The following is a 17,479-nucleotide window of genomic DNA, read 5'->3' on the forward strand; positions in this document are numbered from 1 at the left end:
TTTCAAGGTTTCTTGATATTTTCCTCAGGTTTTCGTTGCCAAATCATTTCATTTATTAATTTTCGAGACGGAAACAGTTTGTGGTCTCGACAGTTTGTTGTTAATTCTGTCGACTTTGGAATTTGACTATTTGTCAAAAAGCCAGATTCCCGAGATAAATGAGTCACATTAGACGGGCCCTGGCGTGACCCTTGTTAATCTGGGGGCCTGCCTTGGCAACACGTACGTCTCCATTTGTCGGCTCCTCTGTGATGTGAAGCTCAATATGTCACTCGGTTAAAAAGGTGAGAAATGGACGCGGCGGCGCTGGATGGCCGCGGGGACACAAAACTCCCAACTTGTTTCAATGTTTCTCTCTGTGTTGGTTTTTCCTTTCTATTTTTTTTTTATCCTCCGCCTAGCTGCCCTCAAACAAAACGCCACGGGAGATTCTTGCCGATGCTCCTCTTTTCAGACCTCACGCACTTTGTGTCAGTCGCAGGGTATTACCTGAGCGCCGCCCACATTTTTGGCAGCCCACCGGGCGGATTGTTGAGCGCATTGTTGACATTGATCGCGCAGCGCATCTCGCATTCAGAATGTGTGAAAAACGCTCAGCCTGACAATCGCCACCAACCGAAAGCAAACGACCAGCACAATAAAAATATTTTCCGTATTTTCACAGGTGCGCCGATGGCTACATGGGACAGAGGTGCGAGTTTAAGGATCTGGACGGATCATACCTCCGTGAGTGCTTTTCTTACACATACTTGTATTAAAAACTAACTGAGTTAGGAGAGAAAAACGCGGCCCTAATCCTTTTTCCCTGAGAATAAAAAAAGCATGAGCAACCACCTGTTTGAATTTCATAAATCCCTAAAATTTTCAAAAAAAAAAAAAACTTTTCAATCTCAAGTATTTCTTTCTTCAAATTGTCCAAATATTTTATTTAACCGTATAAAAAAAATTAAGTAAAATCGTCAGTAAAATCATTCTTATGTTACTCTGTAATTTTTTATATAAAATTTATTAATCTTTTCAAAGAGTACTTTGATATATTCCCCAATTTCCTAATAAATTTAGGCAACACGCTTGGCATCAATGACCAAAGGGTTGCAGATTTCTCTTTTTTTTTCAATTTAATTACGTAATAAAAATCCAAATTTTAATATTTTCATTTTGATTTCTGTGCAGCGTCGAGACAAAAAGTGATGCTGGAGAAGGCGAGCATCGCCGGTGGAGCCCTGGTGGCCACCCTGCTGGTGGCCGTCGTCTTTTTCTCCTTGTTTGTTCACCGTGCCAGCCGGAGAAAAGCGTTGCGAGCCGCGAGATACGCGACGCCCACCACCAATGAGTAAGCAGCTCGTTTGTTTCCCTATATTGGAATGATATATTGTAACGGCATCGTCTTCTTTGCAGCGTCGTGGACGGACGAGCGGCGGACGTGGAGCGTCGGCCCTTCAGCCACCACCGCTTCCCAATCTTGGACATGAGCAGTGTTGCTCAGCACCACCCTTGTCACTCTCTGGTGAGTATAAATGATGATTTTTTTATAATAATTCTGACTTGTTATATCAAATTAAAAAATAGAGCAAAAAAAATTTTTAATTTGCACTCTTTAGACACCTAGTTAGAAATTATACTTTTAACCTATAGGACTATTTTTTAATTCAACTTCAATTTACTTCAATTCGCTTAAATTTGTATAAATTGAAAAGTAAAGTGAACTAAATATTTTGAAATTTTTAATAAATTATAATTCTTTAATCGAATAATTTCAGTTGCTAATTTCAATTTTTCAAAAAAGTAAGACTTCTAATTGAAAATTTCTTAAACCCTTTAATTATACTTGAAAACATGAGTTTTATACTTTCATATACTCGGGGCTATTTTATCAATTTCAGTATTTTTCATTGGAAATTTTCGGAGACCACTTTGTCCTGAATCTCGACCCTTCTTTTTGTTCCAGCAAGGGGTAATACCTACAGAGGTGCACTGCACCTCACCCTCTCGGGGCGTCCCGCGCCCCCTCCAGCCGCTCCAGGTCTCGCCGCAGCTGCAGCAGGTGTCCTCGGTGGTGGTGCACCATCATCAGCACGGCAGCAGTCAGCACCTCCGCCACCAGTTTTTCCATCCAGGGCCGCCGCAGCCGCCGGGAAAGACTTAATGCCAGTGGAGTGCTAACTTAAGTTTTTTGAAGAAGAAAAATGCTGAATCCGACACACCACACGCACGCACGCACCAAGAATTAAGGAAAAGAAAAGCAATCATCTCTATATAGTAAAAAAAAAACATATATACTGATTAAATAAGTGAGAAGAAGGAAGAGGAGGCGACCGCCCAATTGAACTCTGCCAAACGTGAAATTCAGTCAGACAAAGAAATACACACGAAAAAGAACGGAGCAAATTTTCGCAATTCACGCTGGAGGAAATGAACGCCGTCGGCCCTCCTCGGGTCTTCCTTCCTCGAACACACACGCGCGACGATATGTGTCCCTCCAATGAGACTTGTTACGATTAAATTATTATTAATTATTACTGAAAGTATTATTTAATTGATTAATTAATTGAATTATAGTAAATATACAAAAATGAAAGCGAGAGAGAATGAAAGAGAGAGGCCAAAACAATTAAGATCATGTTCGGCGTGCACGATCTGATGATATGCAAAAATTCTGTGTAATTAAAAGAAGTAAAAAAAAACGCGCAGATTTATTTAGGAAGATACTTGAGCGAATAATGACCTCAGTGACTGATTAACCGATATGGGATGTACATAGACCTTAATATTAAAACAAAAACAACAGTATATAAATATCATGTAAATAAATTCCTCATCGGACTCCAACCAAACCGACCACCGGCGCCATTCCCAAATCCGCAACCCCTGAAAATTGAAAAGTTAGAAGCTCAAATTGCAGGAAAGTTGTTTTCAATTGATCTCGATTGACTTGAAGAATTTTTTGTCCAGACCAAGGGTTGTCCCTGAGTGGCGCCGGTTGCGGTTCGGGCACACCTCGAGAATCAAAAGTGTGAAAGCAGTGCCGGCACCACTGCCGCCCGGCTTTTGGCCTCTTTTTGTGTGCCTTCTCTGGACAGTGCCAGCGCCAGCCTCGCGCGATCCAGACTGCTCGCCAACTACATTCCGAGACACTTCCATAGCTCTTAATTAATAAATTAAAAACTAGTTGATTAACCGCCCCTCTGCCGAGACGCAATCAGAGAGCTCCTGAAAGTGTGATATTTAATTGATTAAATAATATTGAAACACTCTTTAATTTTTTCTCATTAATCTAAAAAAATATTTTTTCCATGCACAAAAATAACTATCAATATTAACGCAGCAGTTCCATAAATAGACAGACAGATTCACTCACTCACTACTTCTCTTTTTTTACATCTCATTATATCGCATACATATTCGAGCAGCGAAAATTGACGAGGCTGCAGCTGGCATTGTGGTCCTGTACTTACGTTGATCACGCAGACACACATAAAAAAACTCACTCACACACACGCAGTTTTAATTGTAAATATTTTATCGTAAATTCATGTTGCCCGATTTGCCATAGACGGAAAAAAATGAATGAATAATTCAATCAATCACTCTTGTTTCGAAACAAGATTGAAATTGAGTGAAAATTTCAAAGTCTTCTTTGCCCCGTAACTTCAAGTCTTGTGGATTTTAGTCCAATATTAAAATGTTATATTGAATGTTTTTTTCTATTAGAAAATTCTATTTTCTATAAATCTCGCCCTCCCCAGTGCCAACCGATGTTCTTTTAGATTTTCATTCAATTTGAATCTTTAAAATGAAATTGTGTGTTGGTTCCTTTTTTAGCAATATTATATTATACAGTTTTCTCTTCATTCTCCATTATTAATTTATTAATGATTTTGCCAAATACGCCGCGGAAAATCAATCGATCTTGCTGATTTATTCCGCTCCTCACTGATGCAAAAAATAATAATCATGCGAAATCCAACTGATTTGCCTGCCTTTCTGTCTGATTTTCTCGACAAAACAAATTAAGTGCACACAGAGTTAGCAAAAGCACTTTGGAAAAAAATAATAATGTTGCCTTTTCTTCACTGCAGAGAAAAAAAATCGTGTATTAAACAACAACTCCAGGGTATACTTATTGAAAATGTCTATAAGTGTAAAACTGGCCTCTAGAGGATGGACTAATTTTTTGTTTTGATTTTTTTCTGCTCAGTGGCACACATTTGATTATTTATTCGGAATGAGCTCAAACAAACGCCCGCTTGTGATAGTGATTTTGAAAGAAAGTGCCTTCTTTGCCGCGACTTTTTGTTTTACACTTTTCGTTTTGGCTGCTTGTATAATTGTTAAACAAACTAATCACTCTGTAAACAACTTTTCGGCGTGCTATATAATGTTATATACCATTCTGTGCTTGCCTTAATAGCAAAAACAAATTGAAAAAAAAACAATAATATATAAAATGCAACCTATATTCTGCAATTATGTTTGTGTGTTTTGGACGCAACCCTAACATGGAAAATTAGAAACGAGCAGACTTAATTGTGCAAGAATACACAACGTTTGTTTTCTAGAATGAAGAGCAATTAATTGACCTATAGGAAAGTAAAATTCACTTTTGCCGACATTTCTTTCTCGATCGCAAGCATTTTTCGTCACTGGATTTTTTTATTCAAAATTTTGGCAAAATAGTAAGGCGAACACAGTATACAGTTTATTACCTTTTGAATTAACTGAAGTGTATAATTAATTATATCTCTCACTTGTGTAATACGTGGGCACTCAGTGTTCGGAAATCTACTACTCTGTAAAATCACGGCTGCCTCTTGTTCTTAATACAAAATGTGTAAAATGAGATCAATTAACCCTTTAGCCACAAGGAAAGGACTCATGACAGAGAGAAGAAAGGTTAAACGAGTTTAAGGTGAAACAGCAAATCAGCAAACCTCAATATTACTTGTAAAGGCTCTACACGCGATGATGCAAAGTACTGCAATGTTGGATATATACATAAAAATGAGATGTAATTTAAATACGGAAAAACTATTTGCATTGCCGCAATTGTAAAGATGATATAGTTAAAACAATAAAAAGCAAATAAAAAACAATTTTTGCAAATAAAAATCCGAGTATTTGTATGTAAAAAGAAAAATAAACGAAAAAATGAAAAAGAGGAAATTCAGAGAGTAAGTCGATGGAAAAATGATTCTATATTGCAGAAATCAGCGGATTTAGAGGATAGGTCTAAAAGATTGTTATTCCCTTTTTTCATTATTGTAAAATGGTGAGTTGTAAGACCATCACAAAAATAAAATAGCAAAAATTGAACGAAAGTATTGCATTTCTGTTAAAATCTTCTACCTCTGCTCTAATCTATAGATAAAAATAATAAAAAAGTAGTTTAACTGCACATACAATTATCAATTAACGGGATCAAACATTATTCATGAAAAAAAAATTAGATTTCATGAATAGGCCAGAACATGATTTTTTGCTTTCAATCGTTAATCACGAAAGTAAAGATATTATTTGATAAGATAGATTTAATGATTTTAAATAGCTTAATTTTATCTGCCAAGAACCTCGTGTATCTCGCGGTAAAATTCAAATCTTCTACAACATGATAAAAAAAATATCAAAAGTTGTTAATCGGTTATAATACTGTCTTGAATAAAAAATGATTTTTAAATATTTTTAAAATTTTAGCTAAAAATATAATCAATTTTTATACAAGTACATGATTTCTGGGCATAAAGTTTTTCAAATTTCTCCTTCTGTTATGCTGGCATCCCTGACAATATCATTGATGGCGGCTGTCAGGTAGCTTTACTGCTTGTTGTTGTTGCAAGGTAATTTAATTCTTCTGATTCGTCAACCTTTATAATGTTGACAAAACATTCAGTTATGTTAATTAATTATTTTTAATCCACAGTTCATCAAAAGCCATTGTTTATTACCGGAGACACTCGGAATTTGTGAGAAATGGCGGGTGCAAGTTCACCGATGAGTTTCGACCCGGTCACGAAGGACATCAAGAGATTCCCTTCGCAGACCGAGGAGATGGCCTGTCAGAGGTGGAAGCTGTTCAGCAAGAACGGTGCTATCCTCGGTTCTAAGTGCCAGAAGGGCGGCCAATGCGTTGATAAGACAGACATGTGTCAATTCTGCTTGTAAGTTTGATTAGAAAAAAACCGCTTGGAATTCTAAACATGCTCAAATTCCACAGATTCACACTAGAAGTGCCTCTGCCTCACTTTCCTGACATGGTGTTCCCATTCAACTTGCTCCAGTTGAAACACGATTCGGGCTGCACGCTGGAATTCTCAGCTCTCGGGGCCTTGAAAGAGGTCGGTGAAATTACCAACGAGCTAGTCGTCGCTTGCTCTCAGTCCTGGAAAGACTCGAGGTGAAATTTACATTTACATTTTTCTATTTATTTTTTTATTTTTAATTATATTTTTTTTTTTTTAGGAAAGACTGCAAGTTGATTGAGGAGGGTGTGAAACATCCTTTCGACTGGACATTCTCCACTTCCTACAAAGGCACCCTGCACGGGCCTGTGACGGTCGAACCGACAAAGGAGAGAATCGACATGGAGAAACTCAAAGTAAAGGAGAGGATCTTATACTATCAAGACATCACTCTGTTTGAGGATGAACTTCATGACAACGGCATTTCTGTGTGCACCGTTAAAATTGTAAGACCGATTATTTTAATTTTAGCAAATACAAAATACTTAAATTAATGTTATTTCAGAGAATGATGCCCAACAGCTTCTACCTCCTGCTACGTTTCTTTTTGCGAGTCGATGGAGTGCACATTCGTTTGAATGAGACGAGGATCTATCACGAGTTCAATTGGAAGTACTTGCTCAGAGAATACACGTCAAGGGAAGCATCGATGGCCGCTTTGAATGTAAATTTTTTCAGTTAAAAATGTATTAATGAAATTTCAATGCTTTTGCTTTAGATTCCATCTGCTGTTTGTGTGGATCCCAACAGAATCATGCATCTGCTGCCAATCGTGTCCTTCAGCTACGACAAAATCATCCTGCCTGACGATGTTGCTGCAGAAAACGGATCTCCGTGCACAGACGAGAAGAAAGAGGAGTGAAAGACTTTCTTACTTTTAATGTACAACTCTTTTTTTGTTTTGCTCATTTGAGAAATGAGTTTAAGGTTTTCTGTATTATTTTGTAAATACACACAGGAATGTGAAAAACTAGTAATTTATTTAAAATGGAACCTCAAATGTAGAAGTAAAACGGTTCATGTCTTAAAAGTCAGTTCGATCGATCAAGGGTCCGCTGTCGGGTCTTGAATTCTAACACATGCTTGTGCCCAACCTTTTTTAATTTGATCACTTTGGGCAGCTTGTTGTCTTGGAACTTCAAGACCATCAAGCAATCACAGTCAATCAGCTTGGACTTCAGGGCACCGACAAGCTAATTAAAAAATTTAATCATACATGAAACTAAGAATTCTGAAGATTTACCTTCGTCTTTCTTTCCCTATCAAGCTTTGATCTCAAAAAGTCTTTGCACTTGATTCCCATCATTTTTTCTAAAATCTGAGGCATTTCTATTAATAATCAATAAATTTCCAATGTAAAATCTTACTCTGTTCCCAAAATCAACATCCAAAAAAGCTGTGGAATCGGTTATCCTCGCAGTGAGGCTCCACCGTTGATTGGTAGTGCTCAATTTCTTCAAAAGTGAAATGATTGTTGCTTTGATGGTTGCTCTCTTCCGCCACTTCCCCTGCAGCTGCTTGAGGTATATGAAAGGTCTGGTGCTCACTTTGATTTTGGTCGGCTGCTTCGGAGGAATGATTTTCTCTGGAGGAATCATTTTCTTTGCAGTAACTGTTCTGCTCAAGAAAGTCTTCAAATTGGGAGTTTTTACTAGAGGACGTTTTGGAGGCACCTGCTAAATACATCTTAAATAAATACAGCAGACAATAATTATTAAAATAATATACATCTTCAATAGGCTCTTCCCTCCTTTCATTCTTCACAATTGGCCTTATCCTGGCAAGAGGCTGGGAATTTGATGGAGGTTCCAAGTGTGGCCTTTTCGATGCTCTGGCTTTTTGTTCTAGTCTTTGAATTTCTTCCATAGCATCGTCCTCAAAATCAAAGTCAGCCACTGGACTTGGTGTCTGCCGCTTCCTGGTCACCTTTTGTGATTGCTGCTTTTCGAATGACTCCAACTGTGCCAAATCTTCAGCACTCAGCTCAAAATCGTCCAAATCATCTTCCCAAGTAGAATTTGATGGCTGCAAAAAAAAAAGATAGTAAAATTACTACTCAAATATAAATAAAGAGCAAATTTAGCCAGCAATTTGAGATGCTAGATTTTTTTAAATATTTGTTTCGAGTGTTTTCCATCACCAATGCCATTTTGCTTTAAAAAAATTAATTTAACATTTACTCACAACTTCAGTCTTTTTTAACAGAGGCGAGCTAAATTTTGAGCCTAAAGAGGATTGGCCGCTGAAATTAGGATCATCGAAAAAGTTTTTTCTTCTTTTATTGTCCATTGGGGAGATGATCCCAAAATTTGAAGGTCGACTAAACAAGTTGCTGCCTGTGTGATTTGTGTTTTTCTGAGTGCTCGTCTTATTTTGTGTTGTGGTTTCAAATTTCTGCTGGAATCGGTTTCCATTATTTGCTGCCTGGAATGTGCTGCTTGCTGGTTGATTTCGAAAGACTGGTTTTTGAGGTTGTGGTTTCCGAGGTGGAGGTAGGGTGCTCGTTTTTCCAGTGTACGGATCATTGTTGAGAGGGAGTCCCCTAGAGGATATTTCATTTAAAAAATTTCATTAATTTAATATTCGGAAATATTTACAAAGAATCTGCTATTAGATTCTCCATTGCATTTGTAAAAATTAGGTCATCCACCTCTCCACCGTACAGTTTCACATGTTCCGGACAAAGCATCAAAATGCCATTTCGACAAACAACAGGTCCTTTGATAACCATCTGCAAATATTTTTCCAAATTTAAAACTGAATAAATAAATTTGAAATTGAAGTAAAATACTTTTGCTCCTGGATACACCATTCCTGACAGTTCTTGAATCGGTTTCCACTCTAAGGCCTTCAGCTCTGTTTTTCCATCGCAGATTTCCATCAGCAACCTTCGTGGCTTCAGCGCTCGCTTTGTTTCTCCAGCACCAGGACCTTTGCCCCAATCAGAGACGTCAACTTCTCCTTCGTTGGTCTCGTCATTATTTGTTTCTTCGCTCAGCTCTCCTTTGTAGTTCCTGTACTGGTTGTAACTGGAGTTAGCCTTGTCCCAGAATTTCTCAACCTGATTTTGAGAAAAATAATTTATTAGATAATTGTTATTCTCCAGCAAAATTCAAACCTGCACTGCGAAAATCCCCTTAAGCTCGGTGACTTTCACTGCTCGCAGATTGTTTTGTGGCAAAGTGGGCTCTCCAATTTCTCTAAGGTTTCCAAGTTTCCATTGTTCAAGTGCAAACTCCTTTGCTTCTTCAAACTTAACCTGCAACAAAAAACTTTTTTATTTAAGTTTATTATGTATGTTATAATTATTTAATTTCTTGCACCCCTTATATGTCACGTTATAAAAGGTCCAGAATTAAAAGTAAAATTTTATAATATATGAATCCAAAAAATTGTAAAAGAGCAAACCTGCTGATTGTTAGAAATAAAATATTCCAAACAGGAGTCGAGCCAGTCTTGTTTGCAGCTCAAATGGTTGTCCTGGAAAAACTTAAGCACAGCTCGTCTAACACTTGCTTGATCCATCATAAAAATGTATAAGATAACTAGCTGACTTTCATTTCAAATTCAACACTAAAATATTTTGTCCGATAACTAAATAATTTGGCAAAAATATGTAAATGTTGCGGAACAGAAGATTCTCTCTTGTAAACAAACCGCACTGCCGGCAAAACAAAGTGAGATGAGACACGCCCCTCAGTAAGAGATTATTTATTTTTAAAGGATATAGCGCGAAAGAAATGCCTTCACTGCTTACTTTACACACATTGTCAGTGGCGGTATAAAAAAATGCAGAAATTAAAATAAAATAATTACCGTAGAATGATTATGAATTTCAATTGAGGTCACACTACACAAAAGTGAATTGACAATCTAACCCTAACCTTATTTAAAAAAAAAGTAGATTAAGAATAATGCACGGGAATGGAAATTCATTTGGAAAATTTTGCAAAGTTTTTTTTTTAATATTTTTCAAATTTATATTTTATTTTTAATATGCGAATTTTTTTACAATATCCTGTATCAATAATCGAATGTGGTGCGCACATAGTTTATCCCAGAAGGCATCTTAACTGTATCCACGCCCTTTGGAAAGAGTTTCGGGATGTCTTCATCTTTGACACTGGGCAGCACCATGACATGAGAACCGGGCTGTGTAAAAATAACAAAAAATAAAATTATTATCTTTGAAATTTTTGAGCAACTATAGAGCTATTACCGTCCAGTTTGCTGGAGTGGCAACCGGCTTTCGAGCAGCAACTTGCAAGGAATCGATGACACGAAGAATTTCACTAAAATATGACAAACATCTAATAATCCGAAATGTTTAAAGGCAAGTTTGGAATTCTTACTCGACATTTCGACCAGTAGAGGTCGGATAGGTCATGGAAAGCTTGACCTTCCTGTCAGGTCCAATGATGTAGAGGGCCCTGACGGTCATCGAAACAGCGGGGTCGTTTCGAGCCTCTTCATCCAGCATGTCAAGGGTCACGGCCAAGGAGCGATCTTCGTCACTGATAATGGGGTACGGAAAGTCGCCCTTGATGTCCAGGCAGTATGACTTAATATCCTGTTAATCAAGTCGGAAATAATCAGTTAAAATAAGTACTAGTGCACAATATTAATTACACTTGATAAGATATTAGTTAATGAAATCATTAAATTAAAAAATATTATTTTCCATTATTTTCTTTGTGGAAAATAAAATTATTTGAAAAAGAAAAACTTTAAACCGCTTTAATATATGAATAAATAAAAAATAACAACAAAATTTAACATATTTTTATAATTTTTCAGCATCTTAAAAATGAACTTACGTTAACCCAGTCGCAGTGGGACTTGAGTTTATCACACGAAAGAGCCAGCAGTTTCACATTCCTCTTCTCAAATTCGTGCTTATGAACCGCAATTCTACCCAACTCAGTGGTGCACACAGGGGTGAAGTCCGCAGGGTGGGAGAACAGCATGCACCACCTGTATTAAAAATTTATCTTTTCAGTGCTCATTGTCAGTTCATAAAATGCAAAAGTAATAAAATCAGGAGGAAAACTAAATATTCTCACGATTCTCCAAGCCAGTCGTGAAACTGGATCTTGCCCTCCGTAGAGTCGGCAGAGAAATTGGGAACGACGGCTCCAAGACGCATCTTTACTGAGCAAAAGGCGGCGAGTAATTAAGATGCGTCGCGAGAGAGAGAAAAGGAGTTGGCGTTGTTTCGACTCAAGGGCAAAGTGATGGCAGGTCACGTGTACCCGGTGATATCCTTTATGGAGGGATATGCGCAGACACACACATACGCATTTTATTAAACAGCCGCTGCCACTGCTACATAATTGGCAAATTCATCAGCCTCGCCCTAAAGTTTCAATTTGGGAAAACACGTGTAATGAATATTCATATAAGACAGAATCGAGTGTGTATAGATCGAGTATATAAAATCAGAATTATTCAATTAAATTCAGTTTAATTTCACATGATACATTGCAATACATCGCATATTTTTTTATAAATCATATTATGACACTTTTTTTAATTCATGTAGTGAACGATGACGGTACAAAAATTATCATTTAATTGATTGATTAAATCAGGGAATGTTACACTTTCAAAAATGATAAATTTCTTTCATTTGGCACCTGCAGTCCCAAGCACAATTTTTCAATCACAACTAGAGGGGGACTGGGAAAGTAAAATTGATTTGCATTGTACCTTTCATGAGTTTTAAGTACAGGATTCAACACAGAGATTTTTTTGCCTTTACTGTAATCTCAAGAATCAAACTTACAAAGTACATATCTACCAAAACCTAGCAAGTACCTATTATGAATTCACCTGAATTCATTAAATACAGTTTCAAGCAGCTCATCAACACCTAATGTAAAATAAAAAAGTTCTCAAATGTTTTGAAAAATACCAGAAAATCTTGCAAAAATATAATTTCTGATTCATCAATAAAAAAAGCAAATTCCTCTATCACCTTATATTAAAATAACCATCCATGCACAGATCTTGTGAATAAACTCCACCAGTATAAATATATATATAGTAATAATTTTCTTGTTACATCAGTGTAGATTGCGTGTAGTAAGTACATTTAAGGAGGTTCAAATTTATATTCTGTCAAGGATGGTCCCTCACTTTTTACGTAGCAGATTCCAAGTTTAGATTCACACAAGAGTTGTGCGCTCATTGTTGAGTGGCAAGAGGCAAGTTTTTGTAAGTGTGTTGTCATCGGCCGAAAAATTCTTTCAGACATCGAGCGTCTCAATTGAAAGGATACTGTTTGATTTTCTTAGCTGACGACTCGCCCACGTTCTTGAGAGTTGCCAAGTTTTGGTGGCATCAGTAAAGCCTCTTCTCGTAAGAGAACAGGCCGTGAACGCCTCCCTCCATCTGAGCAGACTGAGTGCGACGTTCAAACTTCAGCTCTCCAGAATACATCATTGACCTTTGAATAAAGTTTTTCATCATATAGTTTACCTTTTTAAATAGAATAATATATATTCACCTCAAAATAGAGAGACTGCGAGCTCCAATGTCCTGACAACCATGACGGACTCCACACTGCAGATATGGAAGGAACTGCAGAACAGAGCCTTTGTCCACAATAGAGCCACTCACTCCCTGAGCAACCTTCAGTTTATCCATTTCACTATGGAAAATTAAACATTTTGTATAATTTTTTTCTTAAATCAAGATCACATAAGTTTATTGAATTGAGAATTTATTCTGATAGTATTTATTCTTTACTTACGAATGAAAGTATCTGTCCATGGCACCACCCTTGGCATCTTTCCTATCCATGGCTTCCAAGCTGCCCATGCCACGGTACTTCTTAAGCCTCACACCATCCGAAAAGAAATACTCTCCTGGAGCTTCAGAAGTGCCAGCCAATAGGGATCCCATCATCACTAAAATTCAATGAATCATTTGTTCATTATCGTTTTTAAATTCGTGTTTAATGAATGGATTTCTTAAGAAGTACATCTTAACAATAGCAATAAAAAATCAGCTGGTATAATTTACCTGTTGAGGCACCCAATGCAAGCCCCTTAATGATGTGTCCCACAGATTGAATGCCTCCATCGGCAATAACGGGAACTCCAAATCTGCGTGCGTACTCAGCCACCTTGTAAACCGCAGTGCCCTGGGGACGACCAACTGCCATAACCTCCTGTGTAATGCAGATGGATCCACTGCCCATGCCAACTCGCAGACCGTCAACTCCGGCATCAATCAAATTTTTGGCTTGCGCCGCAGTGACAACTTATAAAGCAAAGAAATTATTATTTTCTGGCAGCAGAATTTTTTAAGCAAAATATTAACCATTTCCACCGACAACTTGAAGATTGGGATAAGTCTGCTTGATGAAACGAATCATATCAATTTGGTATACGGAGTTGCCCTGAGACGAGTCCTGAAATTTTACTTAATTTAAATCAAGTCTCTAAGAAAATTTTATGGTGAAAGCCAAAATATTAATTTGTTTAATCTCACAGCAGAGTATACAAGTTGTTCTGCACTTACCAAAACAACGACATCAACACCAGCGGCAGCCAACAGCTGCAGTCTAGCTCTGTCATCGTCTCTTGTGCCAATAGCTGCTCCAACAAGAAGCTGTTTGTTTTCATCCTTGGAAGCACTGGGATAGCTCCTCGATTTCTTCAAGTCAGTCCTCGCTATCAGCGCAACCAACTCGCCAGCGTCGTTCACAATTGGCAGCTTGCCCTTTTTGGACTTTTCCAAAATGCTGTTGGCCTCCTCGAGAGTGACACCAGACCTGGCAGTAACCAAGTTCTCCAGTTTGGTCATCACAGATTCGAGTTTAAGGTTCGGGTTGGGATGCTCCTCCAGAAAGTCTATGTCCCTAGAAGTCACAATGCCGCACAGTTTTCCACCCAGTTTGCCGTTCTCCGTGATAGGGATGCCGCAAAAACCGTGCACCTTTTTGACAGCCAAAACATCCAAGATCTGAAAAAAAAAGGTTTTGAGATAGCTTTGCAGTCGAAGGTCAAAGTGATTGAAGTTAATTGCTACGATAAGAGGAGGTCGGAAAACTGTTAACTGCAACAAATTGCTCATTCTGCTATTTTACAATACAAAGATGTCAAGTAACAAACCGCATGATTTGGACTGAGGACGACGGGATCCCTGATGAAGCCATGCTTGTACTTTTTCACTTTGAGAACTTCATTGGCTTGGTGCTCGGGTGTGCAGTTGTGATGAATAATGCCAATGCCACCGCACAACTGAATTAGAAAACAATAAATACCAATAATTTATTTAACTAATTTAAACTTACAGCCATAGCAACGGCCATCTCCGATTCCGTCACTGTGTCCATGGGTGAAGACACCAAAGGGGCCTTCAAGGTTATTTTCTTGGTCAAGGCAGAGGTTAGGTCCTTAACAATAGTGAAAAGGGATTATTTTAACTTTTTTTTTCATTTAGTAAAAGATCATGCATTAAAAATATACGGCTGGCCTCTACTAACAATAAGAAAAAAGTATTTTTGTGTTATAAAATACAAAATGTACTTTAACACAATTAATTTTTTTTTGTCCTTTCTAATTGTTTCATTGAAATAAATTATCATATAGTTTATGAGGCCTGAAATAAAATTGTAAGAAATGCTTTTAAACTAAATTTTTAACCATTTTACCGTAGTTCATTTACAATTGCTAATGACAGGAGATTTATTACAGGAGCATATATTTTTTCCAGGATTCTACGGCGAAGCTAATAACGCTAAGTGGTTTTATATCGATTGGCACCGAGCAGATTACCAAAATTATGATCAATATCTACTTCGAGCACTCTTTCTACTACCTCTCCGTGGTTCATGAACAAGGGACAAGTCTGCTCGGTGCATGGAGATGAGATTTTGGGCTCTTTAATCAACTGCAGTTTGGCCGCAGCTTTTGATACCTGCGAGTTACATTTTGCAGAGTAACAAAATTTTAGAAATATATTAAGTTGGCTGTAGTTTTATTACGTTATTTACTTGATAATTAAATATTAAGTGAAATCATCCATATTACAGATCAATAAGCTTTAAAAGAATTTTTTGTCTCGGTCAAAAACGTGTTTAGAAAGCGACCCGTCAGGATTACTTTTTCAAGGCCCGAGTCGCCGGAGTCTCTAAAAAATCTACCCCGCTGACCCAATTATCATTGTGGTGCTTCTTCTTACCACTTCATCAGCGGCGAAATCAATGAAGCCTGGCAGGATGATGAAATCACTGAAACAAACGCATTGCTCAGAATTAATATTTGTTTGGCAGTAAGACGATCCATGAACTGTCAATCAGGGTGCAATAAATTAAAACGATTTTTCAATAAACCGCGAGTGAGGGAGTGAGTCAGGGGTCAAAAATCGAAAAGAAATCATACCCTGAGGCTTTTATATATTTTCTGGCGCTGTAAAACCACACGCAATTCAGATTCACGTGACTGCTTATTTTTTATTTTTACAGAAGTGTGTATTATTATAAACAAAAAAGCAGAATTTTTGTTCCTTATTTCTTATCAAACACTAAAAAATATGTGTGTGTTTATTACAGTTCAATTGTTTTTATTCATTTGCCACTTTTATTATATTTTATTTGATTATTAAAACAAAACCTGCGAAAAATTTTAGAAGGATGTTTTGCATTATTTTAGTTTTTAAACTATTTTTGCTAGAGAAAAATCAATTTTCCAGCTAACTTACAATTTCAAGAAAAAAAATAAAAATCAGAATGAATGCGTAAAGAATAATGTTGATTAATGGTTTGTATATATATTTTATGTTACATAACATATACTTCAACGAATGAGTAGTTTTTTAGATTAACAATATTTTAATTGAAAAAAATAAAAAATAAAAATTTGAATACAAATAACTGTGTTAAGAATATGTAAAGGAATTTATTATTACAGCATAATTTTGTGTTACATAACACAGGATTCTATAAATGAACAGTTTCTTCGATAAATAAATAGCTTATATAATCAGGGTGGAAGGCTCAGGGACACTCACTTATAGGTCAACCCGTCGCCGTTGGCGAAGAGTTGGGCGCCGGTGAGTCCATCTTCAGGGACGTAGCCGGTGCCGCCGCAGATCAGATAATCAGCCATGCTGTCGGAAAAAGTGCCCACGGTTAATCAAACCCAACACCGAACGAATGAATGCGTCTCCAGGCGCGTTCTGGAAACCGTGCTGGCCGAATCGCCGGTCGAAATCGGATGGCGAACGAGCGGAGCACGTGTTTGTTGTTGTCGGCCTTGGATCCCTGCGGTGCTTGACTAATACGTCAGCACGCTTTTGCCTACGAGCGACTGATAAAAAGCGTTTGTACGTCTTGAGAACGGGTTTTCAAGTGTCCGGAGTGCTCGTCCAGCGGTCAACAGCAGAGCTCAGACCACGGAAAGCACGTAAAATGCACGAAATTCAAGCTCAGAAAAGAGGAGGAATTTAAATCTGCAGTGTCTGCAATGGGAGTGAGAGAACTGGATGCTGATTGGTCCAGCAACACCTCAGAGAGCTCTGATTGGCCATATTGAAAATTAGGTCTGGGGTTTGGCGCGACAATACAAGAACGTCTCCGATTTCAAGCATACGTTATGTTATAATAATAATTATCTCAGGTTTCATGCACAAAAATATTATCGTTATTGAATAATTAAAAACCTTTCAAAATAGAAAAAATATGTTTTTCCAAAGCAGGTCATTTGAAAAATATGCACGAGATGATTTGTTATTTTTTATATAAATGAAAGAGTCCTCCGTCTCTGTTAAAATAAATGTATGTATTTTACATTTTTCAACCCGTACGTGTTTTAATTTTATCTCATAATAGTTACCACTTTTTAGAGTGCTGTTCTCCAAGAATTTGATTCATTCTTTCCATGAGTCTTTTTTGCGCTGGGACATAGTCAAAAACTTGATGTTTCTCGTATTCACTACACATTTCCTCGTCCGACGGATTGTTCTCACTGTTGGTGCTCGAATACAGTTGCTGGCCTCCGAGGTCATCATTGTGGTCACCATTGGTGACCACGACCAGTTCGCAGGACTTTTTTCCAGCCATAACTCAGCCGCGCGACCCCCAACGCAGCTATCGGACAAATAAGGTCTAATAAAGTCAACCCTTCGCGCTGAGCTCCTCTCCTCAACTGGCAGCGCATTTCTAAGAATTCTCAGTCGCGTGTCTCTTATTTTATTCCTTGTACGCAAAACAACTGCGCGTGAACTACAAAATG

At 37.6% G+C, this 17,479-nt stretch overlaps 5 protein-coding genes across 6 annotated transcripts in view; 2 read left to right on the forward strand and 3 right to left on the reverse strand.

Moving 5' to 3' along the window:
* LOC132205710 (uncharacterized) overlaps positions 1-4,436 on the forward strand; it is a 47,042-nt gene extending 42,606 nt beyond the window's left edge. The window contains exons 5-8 of the mRNA XM_059634962.1: positions 665-726; positions 1,174-1,333; positions 1,399-1,507; positions 1,949-4,436. Of these exons, the coding sequence (XP_059490945.1) occupies positions 665-726; positions 1,174-1,333; positions 1,399-1,507; positions 1,949-2,146 (529 nt within the window). The 3' untranslated portion in view covers positions 2,147-4,436. The remainder of the gene's footprint in view (positions 1-664; positions 727-1,173; positions 1,334-1,398; positions 1,508-1,948) is intronic.
* Positions 4,437-5,738: 1,302 nt separating this feature from the next.
* Positions 5,739-7,206, forward strand: LOC132205715 (TIP41-like protein). Its single transcript, XM_059634970.1, has 6 exons — positions 5,739-5,834; positions 5,918-6,155; positions 6,212-6,391; positions 6,457-6,682; positions 6,742-6,900; positions 6,955-7,206. Exons 2-6 carry the CDS (start codon positions 5,968-5,970, stop codon positions 7,096-7,098), a joined length of 897 nt encoding a protein of 298 aa, XP_059490953.1. The 5' UTR covers positions 5,739-5,834; positions 5,918-5,967; the 3' UTR covers positions 7,099-7,206.
* On the reverse strand, positions 7,198-9,897 carry LOC132205714 (recQ-mediated genome instability protein 1-like). 2 transcript variants are annotated; one of them, XM_059634968.1, is made up of 9 exons: positions 9,645-9,897; positions 9,355-9,495; positions 9,028-9,297; positions 8,834-8,967; positions 8,421-8,778; positions 7,965-8,261; positions 7,604-7,909; positions 7,480-7,554; positions 7,198-7,429 (listed from the first exon to the last, which is right to left on the reverse strand). In XM_059634968.1, exons 1-9 carry the CDS (start codon positions 9,762-9,764, stop codon positions 7,268-7,270), a joined length of 1,863 nt encoding a protein of 620 aa, XP_059490951.1. In that variant the 5' UTR covers positions 9,765-9,897; the 3' UTR covers positions 7,198-7,267. The 2 variants fall into 2 exon arrangements, with proteins under 2 accessions (XP_059490951.1, XP_059490950.1); XM_059634967.1 differs by having other exon boundaries at positions 7,604-7,912.
* Positions 9,898-10,203: 306 nt separating this feature from the next.
* On the reverse strand, positions 10,204-11,470 carry LOC132192489 (peroxiredoxin-6-like). Its single transcript, XM_059612471.1, has 5 exons — positions 11,300-11,470; positions 11,054-11,210; positions 10,589-10,806; positions 10,456-10,528; positions 10,204-10,388 (listed from the first exon to the last, which is right to left on the reverse strand). Exons 1-5 carry the CDS (start codon positions 11,380-11,382, stop codon positions 10,260-10,262), a joined length of 660 nt encoding a protein of 219 aa, XP_059468454.1. The 5' UTR covers positions 11,383-11,470; the 3' UTR covers positions 10,204-10,259.
* Positions 11,471-11,664: 194 nt separating this feature from the next.
* Positions 11,665-17,374, reverse strand: LOC132192488 (inosine-5'-monophosphate dehydrogenase 1). Its single transcript, XM_059612470.1, has 11 exons — positions 17,081-17,374; positions 16,257-16,355; positions 15,429-15,477; positions 14,539-14,640; positions 14,357-14,485; positions 13,764-14,207; positions 13,563-13,653; positions 13,263-13,502; positions 12,991-13,147; positions 12,745-12,888; positions 11,665-12,684 (listed from the first exon to the last, which is right to left on the reverse strand). The coding sequence occupies exons 1-11, from the start codon at positions 17,305-17,307 to the stop codon at positions 12,579-12,581; spliced, it is 1,788 nt and encodes a 595-aa protein (XP_059468453.1). The 5' UTR covers positions 17,308-17,374; the 3' UTR covers positions 11,665-12,578.
* Positions 17,375-17,479: the final 105 nt, after the last annotated feature.

This window comes from Neocloeon triangulifer, unplaced genomic scaffold, assembly GCF_031216515.1.
Source record: "Neocloeon triangulifer isolate White Clay Creek 2 clone unplaced genomic scaffold, ASM3121651v1 ptg000003l, whole genome shotgun sequence".
NCBI classification, from domain to species: Eukaryota; Metazoa; Arthropoda; class Insecta; order Ephemeroptera; family Baetidae; genus Neocloeon; species Neocloeon triangulifer.